The following is an 18060-nucleotide window of genomic DNA, read 5'->3' as shown; positions in this document are numbered from 1 at the left end:
ACCTCATGAAGGCGGGGACTTCTGTCTTGTTCACCGCTGTCTCTCCCGACTTGGAATCACACATTGAAGGAACCGTTGATCTATTGAGCGTCATTTACTGGACATCAAGGGAAGTTGCCTGGATACATCCTTCGTCTCTTGGCAAGGAAGCGGGCTGGTCCAGCTTTTAACGTGCTCTGAATAACATTAGTCTGCCCGGAGCTCCCTAACCTACTTCTCACCCAGCCCAGCCTGTTTAAGTTTTAGCAGTTGAAGTGTAATGCTTAGAGCTCAGTCAGCTCAGTCTGCAGTCGGACGAGGGTTTAAACCCTAGTGTCACCAAGCTGTGTCCCTGGGCAAGCTACTTAACTGCTCTCGGTCTCTGTTTCCTCACCTTCAAAAGAGGGGTCATTTCTGTCTCAAAAGTAGCTGAGGGAGGATCAGAATAAATGGTGCAGAAGGACACTTGCAGCCAGTGCCTGACATTTTGACCCTGACTTGCAGCCTGTTTCTTGGTCTCCTGTTAAACGGGCTCCCTTCCTTCCTCAGCAAAATGAAGGTGAAAGTTGGAAAAAAATGTAACGGTTTATTAAACAGAAAATTGATCATGGACTTTTATTAGCTTACTGGAATTTGGTCAGGAATATATTCTTGACAACGATGCAGTTAAGGTGAAGACGTTGAATATTCTGGACAATCACTGGCCAATACAGTAGTCACCAGCCACATATGACTAGTTACGTTTGATTAAGTTAAGTAAAAATAAAAAATTCAGGGGCGCCTGGGTGGCTCAGTCGGTTACGTGTCCGACTTCGGCTCAGGTCATGATCTCACGGCTCGTGGGTTCGAGCCCCGTGTTGGGGGCTCTGTGCTGACAGCTCAGAGCCTGGAGCCTGCTTCGGATTCTGTGTCACTCTCGCTGTCTCTGCCCCTCCCCTGCTCGTGCTCTGTCTCTGTGTCTCTGTCTCTCAAAAATAAATAAACATTAAACAAAAATTTAAAAAAAGATGAAAATTCAGTTCCATAGTCACAGTAGCCCAATTGCAGGTGCTTCATAGCCGTGTGGTTTGGGGCTCCCATCCTAGCAGACGGCACAGATGAACAGGACACGTGTATCATTCCAGAAAGTGGTGTTGGCTAGCACTGTTCCAGAAAATGCTTCATCAGTATAGGCTGTAGAAATAGGGAAAGAAGAAACTGCTCTCTTTTCAGTTTTCTAATTTTGCTTCTTGTTTTACTCATTCAGCAAGTGTCTGTCCCAGGCCTTTGACAATTATGTACCCTCTGGAGACCTCTCAGCCCCTGTCCCTTTCTGTACCATTCCTGCCTGTTTTCTCCCTTCCCTGTTGCTTGCTTCTGTCACCAGCAGTGCCTGTTCCCTTTCTCCTTGAGCTGTGGTTTTTTTTTTTTTTTTTCTCCCCCACGAAGAAAGTTCGGAGCTCCTGGCTGGCTCAGTCGGTACAGTGTGTGACTCTTGGTCTTGGGGTTCTGAGTTTGAGCCCTGCACTGGGTGTAGAGATTACTCAAAAATAAAATCTTTAAAAAGAAAGAACGGAAGGAAGGAAGACCCGTTCGCTGCAGTGGCCGTGGATGTGCCGGGAGAGAGAGACAGGTTCGGTCGCTGGCAAGGCCAGTTGCTGTGGTCGAGACATGGTCATGAGGATTGACATCATGCCCGACAGAATGAGAGTTCCTAGGGTCAGTGTCTCTTGCTGAATGGCGGTGGGCCAAGGGCCTGGGGCATTTATCGAACTCTTACCTGGCAAGGCACGGCGGGGTGGAGGATGGGATGAGTTTGGAGGGGAGGGAGTGGTGGCGTTAGGAGAGAGAAGCCAGACCTAGAGCTTCTCCACAGGAGTTCTGCAGTCCAGGAGGGAGGTGAGAAGCACGCACAGGAAACCGTGCTGAAGGAAGTATGGAGTGGCAGGAAGCATGTTTGGGAGCTCAGGGCAGGCCTTAGCTGTGATTTGGAGAGCAGGGCTCTCGGGAGACGGGAGTGGCGAGCGGTCCCTCTTCGTGATGGAAGGAATAGCTGGCGAAGCGTGTTGGGGGGCAGGTTACGAAGCGACTGGCCAAGTGCTTGGGTCGTACCCTGTTGGTCATGGGTAGTGACGAGGTGGTGGCACCACTAGAGCCCTTGGAGGCGCGTGGGCATGTCTGCAGGGTAGAGGGTGACCTGGGAGGAGGGGGCTGGCGCAGCCTGCGGCGAGTGCTTCGGCTGGCGACAACTGGTAGGGCGACGTTTACAGAAGGCATGAAAGACAGGACGTCCGAAGCCTGTTTGCATGTTGACAAGAGGCGGAGTAAAGATGACCCGGGGTTCTGGGTCTGGATGACTCGGATTACGGCTGGGCTGGTAACAGGAGGAGGAAGAGCGGGTTCGAGGACCAGCGTCTTGACCTCGGGTTTGGACATACTTCGCCGTGTCCAGCGGCCATGTCTTCGCAAGGAGTTAGAAGCGTTTGCAGTCGGCCTGGCATTTGGGTGAGAATTAGCTAGTTAGCTAGTATTGACTGAGTGTCCCTGTGATCAGGGCTGGACAGAGTGAGGTTTTGAAAGATGTATGTCATGCCACTGATGTGTGGCATTTGTGACACGATTTCACAGAGCTGGGTTACATTCAGGGAAGTGTATCTCCTTCCTCTTGGGCGCAAGCCACCGTGCTGGGGTGACAGTCGCAGCCTTAATGGGACTGTGGCGCGGACGGCGCGGCACAGCCTCTCAGCAGCGCCTGCCTGTTGTGCCTGGCGGTCACTGATTTTCTCTTGTTTGACGACTGCCGGCACCACCGTCCCGCCACATCGTCAAGCCAGTGACCTGCATTCGGTCACCAAACCTGTGCGGCTCTGACGCGTTCCTCTCTGCCGCCACGCCTCCCTCCGTGCGCACTAGTGACTGTCCACACGGAGAACCCTGTGCCCTAGAGTCCCCGGGAGCTTTTAAAGACCCAGGTTTGTGCATCGCTCCGCTGCAGCGCGGAGCAACATGCCCCGCGAAACATCTCTCCCAGGCTGAGGCATTATTGAATAAGACGTGGTTTCATTGAATCCGGTTTTATGTTTTTATTTTTGTAATGCTTCTTTCTTTCTTTATTTATTCGGGGTGGGGGCTAGCAGGCATGGAGCCCAACACGAGGCTCCATCTCGACTGTGAGACCATGACCTGAGCTAAAATCAAGAGTCGGATGCTTAGCTGACTGAGCCCCCCAGGTGCCCGTAACAGTTTACTAGATAGGTATGTGTGTGTGGATCCACCTCTCCATGTGGAGATACGTGGTGCGTGCGTGCGTGTGTGTGTGTGTGTGCACATATAAATACATGTATATTAAGGTAATCTGTCCTACCTAAGGAGTCCTGGTTAGTAACTTTCATCTGTAACTGGAGTAAAAGGAGGTTTTATTTTATTCATTATTTAAAAAATTTTTATTTCAGTTTTTAAATGTTTATTCATTTTTGAGAGAGAGAGTGTGTGCGAGTGGGGAGGGGGCCGAGAGAGAAGGGGACCGAGGATCCGGAGTGGGCTGTGCACTGACAGCAGAGAGCCCTATGTGGGGCTCAAACTCACGAACTCTGAGATCACCACCTGAGCCAAAGTCGGACTGTCCACCGACTGAGCCCCCCAGGAGTCCCCAAAGGAGTCTTTAAAGCAAACTTTGGTTAAATAATGGCTTTTGGACTTTTTCAAAACATTCAAGTTATGACCGTTACAATTGCTAGGTTTTTTTAAAGGGCAAAAAGTCAAAATATTAGATATCTCTTAGCACCATCATATTTTTGATGATATCCAGACGGTGGAAGAGAGAGAAGTAGGAAGATGCAGACTGGAAGGGGTACCATGGCCCTGACTCTCCCTTTGTGTGCTCAGGTGGTAATGACCTCTTTGCCTTTTCCTTTCCTATAGGGTATATTGTGAATCTGAGTTCCCAACAGTAAATATACTCATTTATTTCATGTTCTCTACTAAACAGTTGTCCTACATTTATCACTTAAAAAAAAATTTTTTTTTTAACATTTATTTATTTTTGAGACAGAGAGACAGAGAGCATGAACAGGGGAGGGTCAGAGAAAGAGGGAGACACAGAATCTGAAACAGGCTCTAGGCTCTGAGCTGTCAGCACAGAGCCCGACGCGGGGCTCGAACCCACGGACCGCAAGATCATAACCTGAGCTGAAGTCGGACACTTAACCGACTGAGCCACCCAGGCGCCCCATTTATCACTTTTTTAATGTTTTTTATTTTTGAGAGAGTGCAAGAGGTGGGGGGGGGTGGGCAGAGAGAGGGGGACAAAGGATCTGAAACGGGCTCTGTGCTGACAGCAGTGAGCCCAATGTGGGGCTTGAACTTGCAAACCATGAGATCATGACCTGAGCCAAAGTCAGACGCCCAACCCACTGAGCCACCCAGGTGCCCCTAATTTACTACTCTGGATTAATGAATGGCTACTAACTCCTGTTAGAGAAAGTTCCCATGTGCATTGGAACAGGTACAGAAAAGTCATAGTGGTGGTAATTTACCACCAGTGAGGAACTTATGTGTTCTAATGCCAAGAAGGACGATAGCATTTTCTGAGTTGATATTTTGATGTAGAAAACCTGAAGATACGCCTGAAACAAAAATTATTCTTGAAGTCCTCAAAACAGGATGTTACCACAGTTTTATAATTATTTTTTCTTTTAGCTAATGGACATAAAGAGTAGAGATAAAGTCACTTAGTCATTAAAGAATTATACAAGAACACTAATTCATTGGTAAAATTGAAGCTGGAGTGTAAGAACCATAGAAGTATGATGATCGGAAATATCAGTATTTTGTTCATCTAAAAAGACTTGATAAGCACAGTTTGGTTTATTTATTTATTTTTTTAAGAATATTTATTTATTTATTATTTTTTTAATGTTTATTCATTTTTGAGAGACAGAGATAGACAGAGCATGAGCAGGGGAGGGGCAGAGAGAGAGGGAGAGACAGAATCCGAAGCAGGCTCCAGGCTCTGAGCTGTCAACACAGAGCCCGACGCGGGGCTCGAACCCATGGACCGTGAGATCATGACATGAGCCAAAGTCGGACGCTCAACCGACTGAGCCACCCAGGTGCCCCCGCAGTTTGGTTTAGAATTGGAGTGGGCTGAACACATTTAATTCCTGCTTAATGAATTAATAATGTGTTTGCTATCCTGATACTGGAGCTGAAATTAGGCAGCATGGAACAGTGGCGTGAACATTGGCTTTGGCTGAGGATCTTAAATCTTGGGTTGGCCTCCTGCTAATTGTAGAGTTTTAGGCAATCCACTTAACCTAACTGAATTCTGTTTGTTAAGGACTGTACTATTTGGGATATGTTGGTCAGACTATGAGATGATGAAGAATTAAGTGGTGTACGAAATGTCAAAAAATAGCAGTTCCTCCTTTTTATTGCAAAATGTTGCGAGCAACTAGATTTTATTCACTATGTAAAACTTTGCTGTTGACACTATGTTGACTTTGCATGTAAAAGTTTGCATGTAAAACTTTCCTGCTGTGGCAGGAAGCTGTGAGGGCTTTGAAATCTTGCTACACAGAGTCTTTTGTTTGTGAAGGTGAGTGTGTTAGTTTCCTACCGCTGCTGTAAAAAATTTCCCCCAACTGGGTGGGTGGCTTGAAACAACAGAAATGTATTCTCTCGTGGTCCTGCAGGCCAGAAGTCTAAAATCAGTATCCCTGGGCTGAAAGGAAAGAGCCCCCCAGCTCGTAGTCTCCCTCTAGAAGAGAATCTTTTCCTTCTTCCTGCTCCCAGTGGCTGCCAGCATCCCTCAGCTTGTCAGTCTCCAGAGCTAGCATCCTGAAGTCTCTCTGTCCTGTCTTCATATGGCCTTTCCTCTGTGTGTCAAAGCTTTCTCGGCTCCCCCCCCCCTTTTTTTTTAATTTTTAAATTTATTTTGAGTGGCAGAGGCCCATGTGAGCAAGGGAAGGGCAGAAAGAGAGGGAGAGAGAGAGTTCCAAGCAGGCTCCGCGCAGTCGGTGCAGAGCCCAACACAGGGCTCGATCCCATAAACTGAGATCATGACCTGAGCTGGAATCAAGAGTTGGACACTTAACTGACTGAGCCCCCCAGGCCCCCCTCCCTCTGCTCCTTCTTACAAGTTCATGTGTACTTGCATTTAGGTCCTGCCCGCATAATCCAGGGTAATCACACCTGTCTCAAACTCCTCAATTCAATCACATCTGCAGAGCACGCTTCCTGCCCCCCCCCCCTTTTTTTTTTGCCAGGTAAAGGTAACATCCCAGGCTCCAGGGATTAGGACGTGGATATTAAACGGGGCATTTCTCAGCCTACCACAGTAGGCAGTGTCATGTAGTTTGCTCTATTAAGTCGTAAGATTTCTAAAATTTCTCCATTCGTGTGCGGTTTCTGAAAGCTCAGAGACCATGCCACACAGTTCAGAGTACTGCTGGATTAGTGTGAATAGCAGAGCTGTACAAAGTAGAATACAGAGATAAGCAAGACACGTCCTACCCTCCAGAAACTTCTTAGAGGAGCCGGAATGCCCCAGAGGGAAGCTTGTACCTTTGTTGCCGGTGGAGAACCGGCTGAAATTGTTGGGCTGGAAGATCGGTGGCTGTGTGTGGAGCGGTGATGAGGGAGGTGTGAGAAGGGTGGTTGGTGGTTGCGTGTGTGTGAATGATGCAGGCCTCAGGGAAGTGTTGGTGTGATGGTGTGCAGAAAGAAGCGTGTCAGGGTGCATCCCGGAGGGAGAGTGTGGTTAGTTTTATGAAGGCATGATCGACAAATGGTAAAAGTCACCAATTTTAACTTGTCAGTGAACAGATATGCGTGGTAGTGGAACCACACTGCCATCATGATGCAGAACGTTTCTGCTGCTCGACAAAGCTCCCTTGGACTGCTTGAATCCACTCCATTCCTGGGCCTCCGGCAGCCACTGGCCTGCTTTCTGTCCCTGTGGCTCGCCTGTCTCCACCTCCCTCTGGAATTCTGTGGCCTGTCGTCTCTGTGTCTGGCTTCTTGAACTCGGCATGCTGCTTTCGAGGCGGTACGAGTCCGTGGTCTGCGTCTCCTTGTGGAAGCGTGGTATTCCGTTATGTTTCCGCAGCGTGTTTGTGTCCATTCGCCAGCTAGACATTTGAGTTCTCCCTGTTTGTGGGGACAGGGTCTCATTTCTCTCGGGACCCTAACCTGGGAGTGGAACTGCTGGGTCACAAGACAAGTGTATGGTTAGCTTTCTGAGAACCCGCGGGACTCTTGCAAGGTGGCCGTGCCGCTGTGCGTGCTCACCTCTCCCACCTCCGCCGACACTTCCGTTGTAGCCGCCTGGTGGGTGCGCAGCAGCACGTCAGTGTGACTTCAGTGTGCGCTCCTTTCCCGACTCATGGTGCACGTCGTTTTATGTGTGTGTGTGCCTTCTTCGGTGAAGTGTTCAAATCTGTAGTCCTTTTTTATTGAGTTCTTTTGTTACAGTGGGTTGTAAGAGTTCTTCGTTCACCCAGTCTGAGTACAAGTCCTTTGTTGGAATACACTGCCCGGGTATCTTCTGCTGGTCTGCAGCTTTCTGTTCATTTTCTGTATGTTCAAAGAACAGCGGTAAAGATGTTCTAAAGTCCAGTTTATTTTTTCTTCCATCGTTAATTCTTTTTATCCACTTTAAGAAATCCGTGCCTCATCTGAGCTCACTAATGTTACTTTTCTGTTTTTTAGTGTAGAGGTTTTGTACTTTCAACCCTCGCGTTCAGGTGAGTTAACTTCTGCATAGTGTGGTGTGCAAGAGGTGTTCACTTGTTCTGAACGCATGCTCGGTTGTGGCTGTCCCGTGGCCTCTCCTCATTCCCTTTTGAAGTCCGTGGCACGGTTGTCAAACCACCTGTCCAGGCCGCCTGCTGCCCTGAATGTCCTGAGGCCGGTACGATGTCCCAGCCACTGCAGGCACGTGGCAAGCCGTGAAATCAAGTCCCGGAAGTGCTGCACCTGTCTTATCCCGCCCACCCCTGCAAGTTGCTTTGGCTACTCTGGGCACTTTGTGTTTCCATGCAAGTCTTAGAATCATCTTATTATGGTCTACCAAAAAATCTGCCGAAATTTTTATTGGGATGGTGTCGGAGGGTAGATCGGTTTGGGGAGAGCTGATGTCTTAACAACACTGAACCTTCTGCTCCGTGAGCGTAGTATAACTCTCCGTTCATTCAGGGTTACTTCATTTCTGTCAGCAACGTTTTGTAGTTTTCAGTGTGCAGGTCTTGCATCTGTTTTTGTTAAATTTACCTCTAAGTACTTTATATGCATTTATTACGCTATTATAAGTGGGTTATCAGAGTTTATATGTAGATAACTCAGGGATTTCAAATCTGGGTAACAGTTGAAATGGAAGTAGGAAGAGGAGTTTGATTTGAGGAAGATGTTAAGTTTGATTTTGGGCTTGTTGAATTTCTCGTACCGATAGGTTGTCTTCCAGTGGAGCTGTGGAGATATTTGGGGCCATTTACAGGGAGGTGACAGTAAAATGTGAGTATGCATGAGACCTTTAGGAAGGAAAGTTTAGTTCTAGGTCTGAACCTTGGAGGACTGCTTCCTACAGCGCGAGTAGGTAGTCGGACTAGAAGGTAAGAAAGGTAGAGAGACGTGGAGTGCTGGGTAGGGAGCCGGAACAGAAGGGTTCCAAGAAGAATGGGCTGATTGAGAGTCGGACGCTGCAGACAGGTGGAGAACCTTGAAGGATAAGGAAGAGGTCGTTGAGATGGGTGACTCTGTCATTCTGACTGGGACCGCTTCTGTGCAGGGGTGTGTGGGTAGAAGCCGCATTTCAGAAGATTGGAGAGGTACAGGAGGAGGCAGTGAGTCAGGAAGACTCTTCAGAAATTGGCGCATTCAGTCCAGAGTGTGGCAAAGTGTGTTTGGGATGGGCTAGGAGAGCGTGTTTTCGAGGGTGGGAGGTGAGCCTGCAGAGTGGGGTGTCTTGAGAAGGGTGCTGTCATCATGGTTCAGGGCTTGGTCAGGGGAGGTTAGAGGACGTACACTTCTAGGCTTTGGGACAGATTAATGCTTTCTTCTCTTCATTTGGTTCTGGGCACCATGTTGATGTACTAATTCTTTCGAAGTCGTCTAGAACAGGGGTTGGTAAACTATGGCCTCTTTGCCAAATCTGACCTGAGATGATAGCTTTTTGGACAGCCCTTGAACTAAGAATGAATGAATGGATGAAAATGAATGAATATTTTTAATGGCTGAAGAAAAAACTCAAAAGACTATCTCATGGCGTGTGAAAATTAGAGGACATTCCATTTTCAGTGTCCATAAACAAATTCAGGGAGAACATCCATGCTTGTTCATTTGTGCCTTTGTATTACAACAGCGGAGTCGAGTAATTGCCCCAGAGATCATGCGGCCACAGAGCCTAACGTAGTGCCTGGTCCTTCGCTGAGAGTTTGCCAAGTTCTGACTCAGAAGAAGAGTCTTACACGGACCATTGCTGTTTTCTTCTCTGACTGTCCCATGACTTTACTGATTAAATGCACACGCACGCGCACACACACGCACACATATAATTATCTTAGGCTCTTCATCGTGAACGCAGATTTTTTTGTCTCAAGCATTTTTGATTAACTCAAGCCTGACGAACTGTCAGAAAGCTCATTGAGATGCCTGACCTCAGACTGTACAGAGCAGATGGGTGCTTATTTTCTGGACAGAAACATAGAATTATAATGCAAGCTGCTGACAGCCTTCACCGGTACTTAGCATAGCTCCCTTGGTGAAACCATTATATGTTACGTACATTTCTAGGCTTATTTTTTGAAAGGAAAGTTGGAGGAAGAGAAGGAAGGAACTTCTCCTGAAAGCAGCCACGTGATGAATCAGAAGTAGATAGTAAACCTTTCAACCAGACACTGTTCTAAAAGATTCAGCGTGACTTGATTTCTCCTTGGCAAAACTCTGAGATACTATTATTATTCTGATTTCTACCAAGAAAACCAAAGTGCAGAGAGTAGTAACTGTCCAAGGTCACATGGCCAGCAGGTGGGCAGGCTGGGGCTGCAGCTCAGTCGTCCGTGCTCATGAGGACTGTGCTGTGGTGCCTTTCTAAGGATCGTAACAGCAGCAAAATGTTTGCTGACCACACATTGCAGGGCGGACTCATCTGGGGTCGTTACAGTGGTCACGACATACGTACAGGTAAGAATGAGGCATGTGGCTAAGGCGTCCCAAGTAGAAAGTGTGGGACCAGTTAGTCCTGCCCCAGAGCCTGTGCCCTCAACCTTGCACTGTGCTCTCTTCATCATTGCTCAGAGTGCTGATCTTCCGCTTCTTCCCGCGAGAACTCTCACGGCTTGGTGGCCCTCCGAGGAACAAATGGTGTGCTGCTTGTGATACCACTGATGGGTGTGCTTGTGGTCTGGTGTCCCTGCAGAAGATTCTGGGTAGGGGAGCATCTGTGATTTTGCGAAGAAGAGCTCTAAGTCCCCCTGTAGCCCTTTTTAAATCTTGCCTCTTCTCTGCTGATAATCTTTATGCCTTGTGTGAGTGTCCAGGCAGCCAGGATTTTTGTATCAACGATTCTTTTTTTTTTTTAAAGTATTTATTTATTTTGGGGGGGGGGTGTAAGCAGGGGAGGGGAAGAGAGAGGATCCAAAGTGGGCCCTGTGCCAACAGGCTGACAGCAGTGAGCTGGACACGGGGCTCAAACTCCCGAACCATGAGATCATGACCTGAGCCGAAGTTGGACGCTCAAACCGAGTGAGCCACCCAGGCGTCCCTGTGTCAGCAGTTCTGGAGAGAGATTAGGGCTGTTGCTGTAGATTATGGAATTGTGCGTGGATAACTGATACCCAAAGAAATTTACAGGGATTCCTTGAGAAAATGATTGGAGTGGAACTTTTATGACCTCCTCATCTACGCATTAGAAAAGGAATCAGCACCTTTCTACTCTTAAAGACAGATGTCCTTATCATTCCCCCCACAGTGTCTGGATTCTTGGTGACTGATTAGTTTTTGCCCCTCTGGTCTGAGTCCCTTGTCGGTCCTGTGTCGGTGCTGCATTGTCTGGAAGAGGTACAAGTGAGACTGCCTTTCCAGAACTCTCCAAGAGGCAGTTCCCGATGTGCTATAGTGCTTAGCACGTAGTAGGTGCTTCATAAATACTTGCAGATTGCTAGTTCAGTGAAACAGAAACACAGTTGTTTCCTGATGCCATAGTCTGGGAAGTTGGTGCTCTTGAGGAGCGTTGGCTAGGATACTGTGTGGCAGGTGACAGGGTCCGTGCGCTCTGTGAAGGAAGAGTCAGCCGTCCACAGGCCCAGGCCGCCCCGTCTTTCAGGCAGGTGAGATGGGACTGTAACCACCAGATGGAACTCGCAGGATGAGGTAGCCATCCTCTCCAGGGAGCTTAGGCGGAGGCTGGGGGAGCCAAGTACCCTGTCTGCCCTACAAACCTGTTGCCTGATAGTGGTTTAAAAGGAGACTCTGACCAAGAAAGTAGGAGACCGAAGCCTCTTCCTTGCATTCTCTGGACCCAGTATGCTACAGACGCTTGCAGGCTCGACTTAAAGTAAAACACCCCTTTTCTGGGACTTCTTCCCTTGCTCTCGCTTAAGCCAGGGACTCTTGCTTCGTGATCTGCTTGTACCCCTGTCAGAGCGCCAGGACATTGTTACCCATACCCAGCCATGTGTCAGGACAGTGTTACCTTGGCATTGGCGCTGCCTGGGCGCTTCGCCCGTTTTAACAGGTGAGACACGTGACGCAGCTGTCTTATTCAGGGTGAAAATCCCCGAACAGGTCAGTGAATGATCAGAACAGTGCGATTCAGTGGGTCTTGTATCTTACCAGTAGTATTCCCAGAGCAGTCTGTGTGCGTGCAACTTGGGCAGCTACTTGCTGGCTGCTCAACCCTCTCTCCAGGGCAGTCGCTCCCGTACGGGGGCAGCCACCCCTCCCCCCCCCCCCCCCCCCCCGCCCCCATCTCCTGAGTAGTTCTAGCTCTGGCTCTTGCAGACAGCCTGGGATGATGTCATCGGGCAGAGCCTGGGAGGCGGGGTGGGTGGGCTTCTGCTGCTGGCTTTGCCACTTCTGCCCCTCATGTGTATCGTGTGGGAGCTGAACTCAAAGATGTGGTCTTTTATGAGACAGAGACAGAGCATGAACAGGGGAGGGGCAGAGAGAGAGGGAGACACAGAATCTGAAACAGGTTCCAGGCTCTGAGCTGTCAGCACAGAGCCCGATGCGGGGCTCGAACCCACGGACCGTGAGATCATGACCTGAGCCGAAGTCGGACGCTTAACTGACTGAGCCACCCAGGCGCCCCTCAAAGATGTGGTCTTAAGGCTCCTTCCCACCAGAAAGTTTTGTGATCTACAAAAACCCTTATCCTTGGGTATTAGGGGTACCTAATCCTTAAAATGTGCATAAAACAATATATTTTGTTTCATAAGTGCGCATAGATTTAAAACTCAAATATTACGTGATTTATAACAAAAAACAAGTTCTGGGGCACATAGGTGGCTCAGTCGGTCCAGTGTCCGGCTCTTGATTTCGGTTCAAGTCATGATCTCATGGTTCATGGATTCGAGCCCCGAGTCAGGCTCTGCTCTGACAGCACTGACCCTGCTTGGGATTCTCTGTCTCTGCCCCTCCCCTCTCGTATGCGTGCTCTCTCCCTCTCTCGCTCTCTCTCTCTCTCTCAAAAATAAGTCAACATTAAAAAAAATAATAAGTTCTGCCCCACAGTCCTGCTCCTCAGACTACTTTCTGCTCTCACATGTTTATCTCTAAGGGGTTGCACTTCTGCTGCTGTTTCTAGGTTGGTCCCTGTCGACCCCACTGACTTTGTACTACTGTTGTAAGTCAGGAGTGACCTTTTTGAGAATTTTGTTTAGAGCACAGCCTAACTTGCACCTCTTCCAAGTGAATAATAGTGAGCTTTTTTTTTTTTAAGTTTATTTCTTTATTTTGAGCACACAGCACAGCAGGGGCAGAGAGAGCGAGAGTGAGAGAGAGAGAATCAATCAATCAGTCAGTCAATCCCAAGCACGCTCCGAGCTGTCAGCATCACAGAGCCCGATATGGGACTTGAACCCACAAACCATGAGACCATGACCTCAGCCAAAACCAAGAGTCAGACGCTCAACCAGCTGAGCCACCCAGGCGCCCAATAGTGATGCTTTTTAAAGAATGTTAGGCTTTGCTTTTTGATGTGGGAATCGTCAGTGCAGACTTGCTGTCTGAGGGGACACAGTATTTAAAGTAGCTCGTTGGTATTTGTCTGTGTTCAGTCGTCTGGTTTTCCTTTTGTCACTTCACGCTTCTCATGATGTCTTGTGCATTTGCCATGACTTTCGTTGATCAGTTTTAGTTCCCAGTAAAACATTTGCATTCCTTTCTGCTTTTCACGACTCAAAATACAGTGTGTAAACTGCTAAAATATTTTAAACTGTTTGTCCAGTGATTGTGTGACTGTGCAGGCGAGTGGGGACGTGTGCCAGCCACCTGCGTTGTGATTGAGTCCCTCCCCCAGCGTACGGATAGACCGAAGCTCTGAGTGAAGAACTTGCCCACCGCCCCGTGGCGCGTTGCTGGAATGATTTGGACCCCTATCAGTTTGACTCCAGAAGCCACTGTGGGCATGGATCATTTTTCGGTTTTAACTTTTTAATTGAAGCGTAGGGTATATGCGGAAAAGAGCAAATCCTGAGTGTAGAACTCAGTGACTTCTCAAAATCAAATGTGCGTTTAACTACTAACTTGTTGAGGATGTTACCAGCACCCCAGAGGCCCCCACGTTCCCTGCAGTGACTGCCCTCCTACTGTTCCTTCAGCGGTGACCGTACCGTGGCCTCTGACGCCATAGATTCGCGTTCTACCAGTGGTGACCGTGAACAGAATTTTCTGTGGCTCTTATTTAATGGTGCGTCCTTTTACGCTTTGTCTTAACACACCTGGAAATTCATGCCAGTTTTTCTGTTTCCTTCTCTGCAGAAAAGAGTATAAATTTCATACCTTACATGAAATTTAATATCTTACTGCTTTGTGCTACATACTTCCCCCTTTGAGGTAAATAATTGCAATTCTTGGTTTGTTTAGTCTAAGTCACCGTGAAGGACTCTTCAAAATCAGTGACTGTACATTTGTCACACCAGAATAAAAGCATAAAACAGAGTCCTGCCTACGTGGGTTTGTGTACTTGTAAATGCTGCTTGCTGAGATCATTGCCGTGTTGTAATAGGATCTTTGTAAGTTTCGCTTTCCTTTAGCCATTGGCCTTTAAAGCAGTATTTTGTTTAAATACGCATAGGCCAAATAATTGTAGTGTTTTGGGACCAAGTGTTATTTACAGGGACCCTCATCCGATATGTAGCTCACGAGCACACTGAGCAGTTCAGCAGCTGGAGGCGTATTTTCATCTTGCAGGTGTCTGCTGCTTTGTTTCTCCAGGAATAGTGATCACATCTGAGACTCACACCCAGCTTTGCAACTCCAGGCATGTGTGTAAATGTGGAACTTCTGGGAGAGAAGAAAATGTTTCCTACTTTGTACGTGAAGAACATAGTCTGTTAACATTTGTACAGATTTCTCTGAAAATACTTGTTCTAATTATGAAAGCAGAACACGTTTGTTCTAGAATACCTGAAGTGTGCGGAGGAGTGCGGTAATCCCGCGTCTCAGTGAGATCTGCTCATGTTTCGTATTGTCTTTTACTCCTCGTACATGTGAATATTTACAATAAAAATTGGAATGATAAAATACGTTTGGTTTCAGTGCCTTTTTTCCGTTAATATATTTATCTTTGAGTATGCACATTTTGAGTTACATATTTCTTTGAAAGCATTAGCTGCATAATAACTTCAGAGTCAAGTACCACACTTCGTTTATTTAACCACTCTTGTGTTTTTGAACCAGTTTTTGATGGTTTCCATGTTATAAAGAATTAGCTTTTAGGCAGCAGGTGGGGAAGGGATGAAGTTGAAGAGAGGAAAGGCATCCTCTTTTATAAAACTGAATTGATCAAATATTTAGTGAGCCTTTGTGTATTGTATCAGGCCCTGTCATAGGCTCTGGGATGCGGTGGTGACTCTGTTCACATTGGAGATCAGATACGACGAGCGAGGGCCTGAATTTAGTCATAGTGGGGGTGGGGATAGAGATGACGTGAAGGGTTCCAGGGTCTTTCCCAGGGAAAGATGATTTTTTTTTAAGTCTATTTATTATTTATTTCGAGAGAGGGGCAGAGAGAGAAAAAAAAACCCAAGCAGGCTCTGCACCATTAGCTTGGAGCCTGATGTGGGGCTCGAACTCACAAACTGTGAGATCATGACCTGAGCTAAACCAAGAGTCAGATGCTTAACCGACTGAGCCACCCAGGCACCCCAGGGGGGAGCTGATTTTGGAGTTGGGGTAGGGTTGGGGCCATGGGACTGAGGGAGAGACATTTAGGATTACTCCGCATTTCTCCTTCAGATAATAGGCTGCACAGTGGTGTTGTGATCAGTATAGGGACAGTACAAAGGCAGAGCAAATTTGCTTCGCGTTTTGTTCTGGGCATAGTTAACTGGAGGTCCCTCTGGGCCACTAGCGAGCAATGTCTGTTAGGCAGATGGACGGAGGAAGCTAAGAAAAGAATGATGGGGGTGGGTCTGTGGATCACTGGCACTTAGATTGTGGCGTCAGCCGCAGACCTTGACCTGGTGGAGCTGCCTCGGGAGGGTGTAGAGTTGAGAAGAGGGTCGGGGTAGATCCCCGGGGAGCATCGGTGATCAGCGGTGGGAGGGAGGCAGAGAAGCACGGGAAAGACCGAGAACCAGAACTGGAGAGAGGGTGGGGTGTTGCCGTCGCAACAGAGGTTGCAGAGAGGTGGGGTGTGCAGGATGAGAATCATGGCAAGTGTCTGTTGGATTTGGCAGTTAGGTCATCGGTGAGACGACGGTCAACGGAGTGGTGGGGACAGGGCAGAATGCCTGGGGACTTGGGGTGAGGAAGTGGCAAATGGCACCTGGGGACAGAGGGCGGAGGCGGAAGGACGGCTTTGTCTTAATAGAGTCTTGCACGGGCTTCTGTGCTGAGGACAAGGACCCAGTTGAAAGGGACTGAACTTGCAGAGAAGGGAGGTTGATGCTACAGCAGAGGATCTGAGCGCCGTGACGGGTTTGGAGTTCGTCATCCGGGGGGACCCTACTTGGGCAGGGCGGAGGTACTTTGTCCCTGGGAAGAATTGCTGGTAAAGGGCCCGCCTGAGAATGAAGTGGGCTGGGGGGACGGTGGGCTTGAGGGCAGTGTCTGGTGAGAGCAGAGGGGTGAAGGCGCCGAGGCCCAGAGAAGGGGGCCGGCAGCCCTGTGGTTCCGTGGCTGAGGCCCGGATTTATAGAGGTGCCGATTGGCACGGTGCTGTGAACCCCACCGAGGCTCAGAGCCAGGTAACGACGGAGGGAGGTTTCCTGACTGTGTACTTGGTCCGAGAATCCTCCCTGCGTCCTAAGTTAAATTGGTCACAGGTTCTCACCCCTCTGTTCTTTCCTTCTAGGGCTCCCTGGAGTTCTGTGCTTGATTGTTAGCATGGTCATCATGATTACAAAAGTTTACTTCCCCCAGAAACTCAAAGCTCTGACGAAAGATGCGTGTGAATTTGCTTACCATTGCGCGGTCTTTAGGGCCTGGTCGTCACTCGGCAAATATTTGTTGAGCTTAATGAATCCAGTGCAGTGGTTCACCTGTTCAGTGCGCCCCAGCACGCCTACGGAGTGGGACTAGCTTCTGTGCGAGCCATCATGACCGCCCTGCTTCCTTCCTGAAGGAGGGGGTGTCGGGTCGTGTGGGGGAGCGGCTAACACTGGCCCTGGGCTCTTGCCCAGCCCCACATCTCACCAGCCTCAGGACCACGGGCAAACTCTCAGTGTCTCTGTGACCTGTGCAGTGTGGCTTGTGACAGTGCTGCCCTCGGGGGGCGGTCCTGCAGCTTGTGCGAGAGAGCTCACGTAGAGCCTGTAGAACATGTGACATATAAAAATCACGTTTCACTATGGTGGTTTGAAAAAGCGTCCTAGGTGATGCTGACAATCTTTCCTAGAGACCTCTGGCTTTACGGTAAAGGATTTGCAGGCCAGGTACCTGTTAGCATCTTGTGTGCGTCTGTTCCTTGTCATTTGTTGGCCATTGGTCTTCAGAGAAACCGAGAAGAGAAAGCCCTGGACTGGGAGGGTCTTCCTGGCCCGGGGACACAGTGCCACCATAAACAAAGCCATTCTGGGTCCTGAAGGAGCATCGCTAAGAAATTGTCACCTTGCTCCGTCCTCTCTGTGGGGGGAGAGCTTCGTGAGCACTGTTTGCTTCGCGCCTGCCACGGTAAACGGGGAATCTCTGTCTCCCTTGCAGAGGAGGTGGCCAAGTTGGAGAAGCACTTGATGCTTCTCCGGCAGGAGTACGTGAAGCTGCAGAAGAAGTTGGCGGAGACGGAGAAGAGATGCACCCTCTTGGCCGCGCAGGCGAACGGCGGGAGCGGCGGTGGGTCCTTCATCAGCCGCCTGCTGGCCATCGTGGCCGACCTGTGCGAGCAGGAGCGGTACAGGTGAGCCCCTGGACACATGGCCCTGCCCCAGCTTCCCCGGGCCACTGCGTCACCTTTCCTCTTCCCGTTGCTCTTCCCAAGTTCGTGTCTCTCCAGCCAGGATACTAGCAAACCTCTAGTCCCTGGGATGTAAGCTCTTTGGGGAAAGATTCTGCTGCTGTTATTTCCTCCTTAGCTCCGGCATGGAGTGTGCAAATCGCGGATAGCCCTGCCAATGCAGACAGGGATTAGCCTGCATGTCGGGGGGTTCTGAGGGGAAAGGTCACTTTGTCTTGGGAGAATCAAAGAAGGCGGCTTGGAACCAGCGGGCAGGGTAGCACGATGGTCGAGGGGGGACCTGGAGCCACACGGCCTGCGTTAGAAGCTCAGCTGTGTGTGACAGGCTTCAGGCTCCTAATCTGTAGAATGGGCATACTGCTGCATATAGTAGTGTTGTTGCGAGGGTTCAGTTAGCGAGTACGTGTGTTAAAGCCCTCAGACCAGGTTCTGGCACCTAGTAAGCGCTCACTTGTTAGCTGTTGTTATGAAGTAGGTTTTGGGGTAAA

At 49.0% G+C, this 18060-nt stretch overlaps 1 protein-coding gene across 3 annotated transcripts in view; it reads left to right on the top strand.

Annotated features, from left to right (window-relative positions):
• The window catches only part of ANKFY1 (ankyrin repeat and FYVE domain containing 1), a 71997-nt gene that overhangs the window by 2526 nt on the left and 51411 nt on the right, over positions 1-18060 (top strand). For all 3 annotated transcript variants that reach the window (XR_008294051.1, XM_027047523.2, XM_027047522.2), the window contains exon 2: positions 17323-17515. Coding sequence is in view for 2 of the 3 variants with exons in the window: in XM_027047523.2 (XP_026903324.1) it covers positions 17323-17515 (193 nt within the window). In the remaining variant the exon portion in view is untranslated. The remainder of the gene's footprint in view (positions 1-17322; positions 17516-18060) is intronic.

Source organism: Acinonyx jubatus, chromosome E1 (genome assembly GCF_027475565.1).
Source record: "Acinonyx jubatus isolate Ajub_Pintada_27869175 chromosome E1, VMU_Ajub_asm_v1.0, whole genome shotgun sequence".
Taxonomy (NCBI): Eukaryota; Metazoa; Chordata; class Mammalia; order Carnivora; family Felidae; genus Acinonyx; species Acinonyx jubatus.
This window is presented reverse-complemented; position numbering and strand designations above follow the sequence as displayed.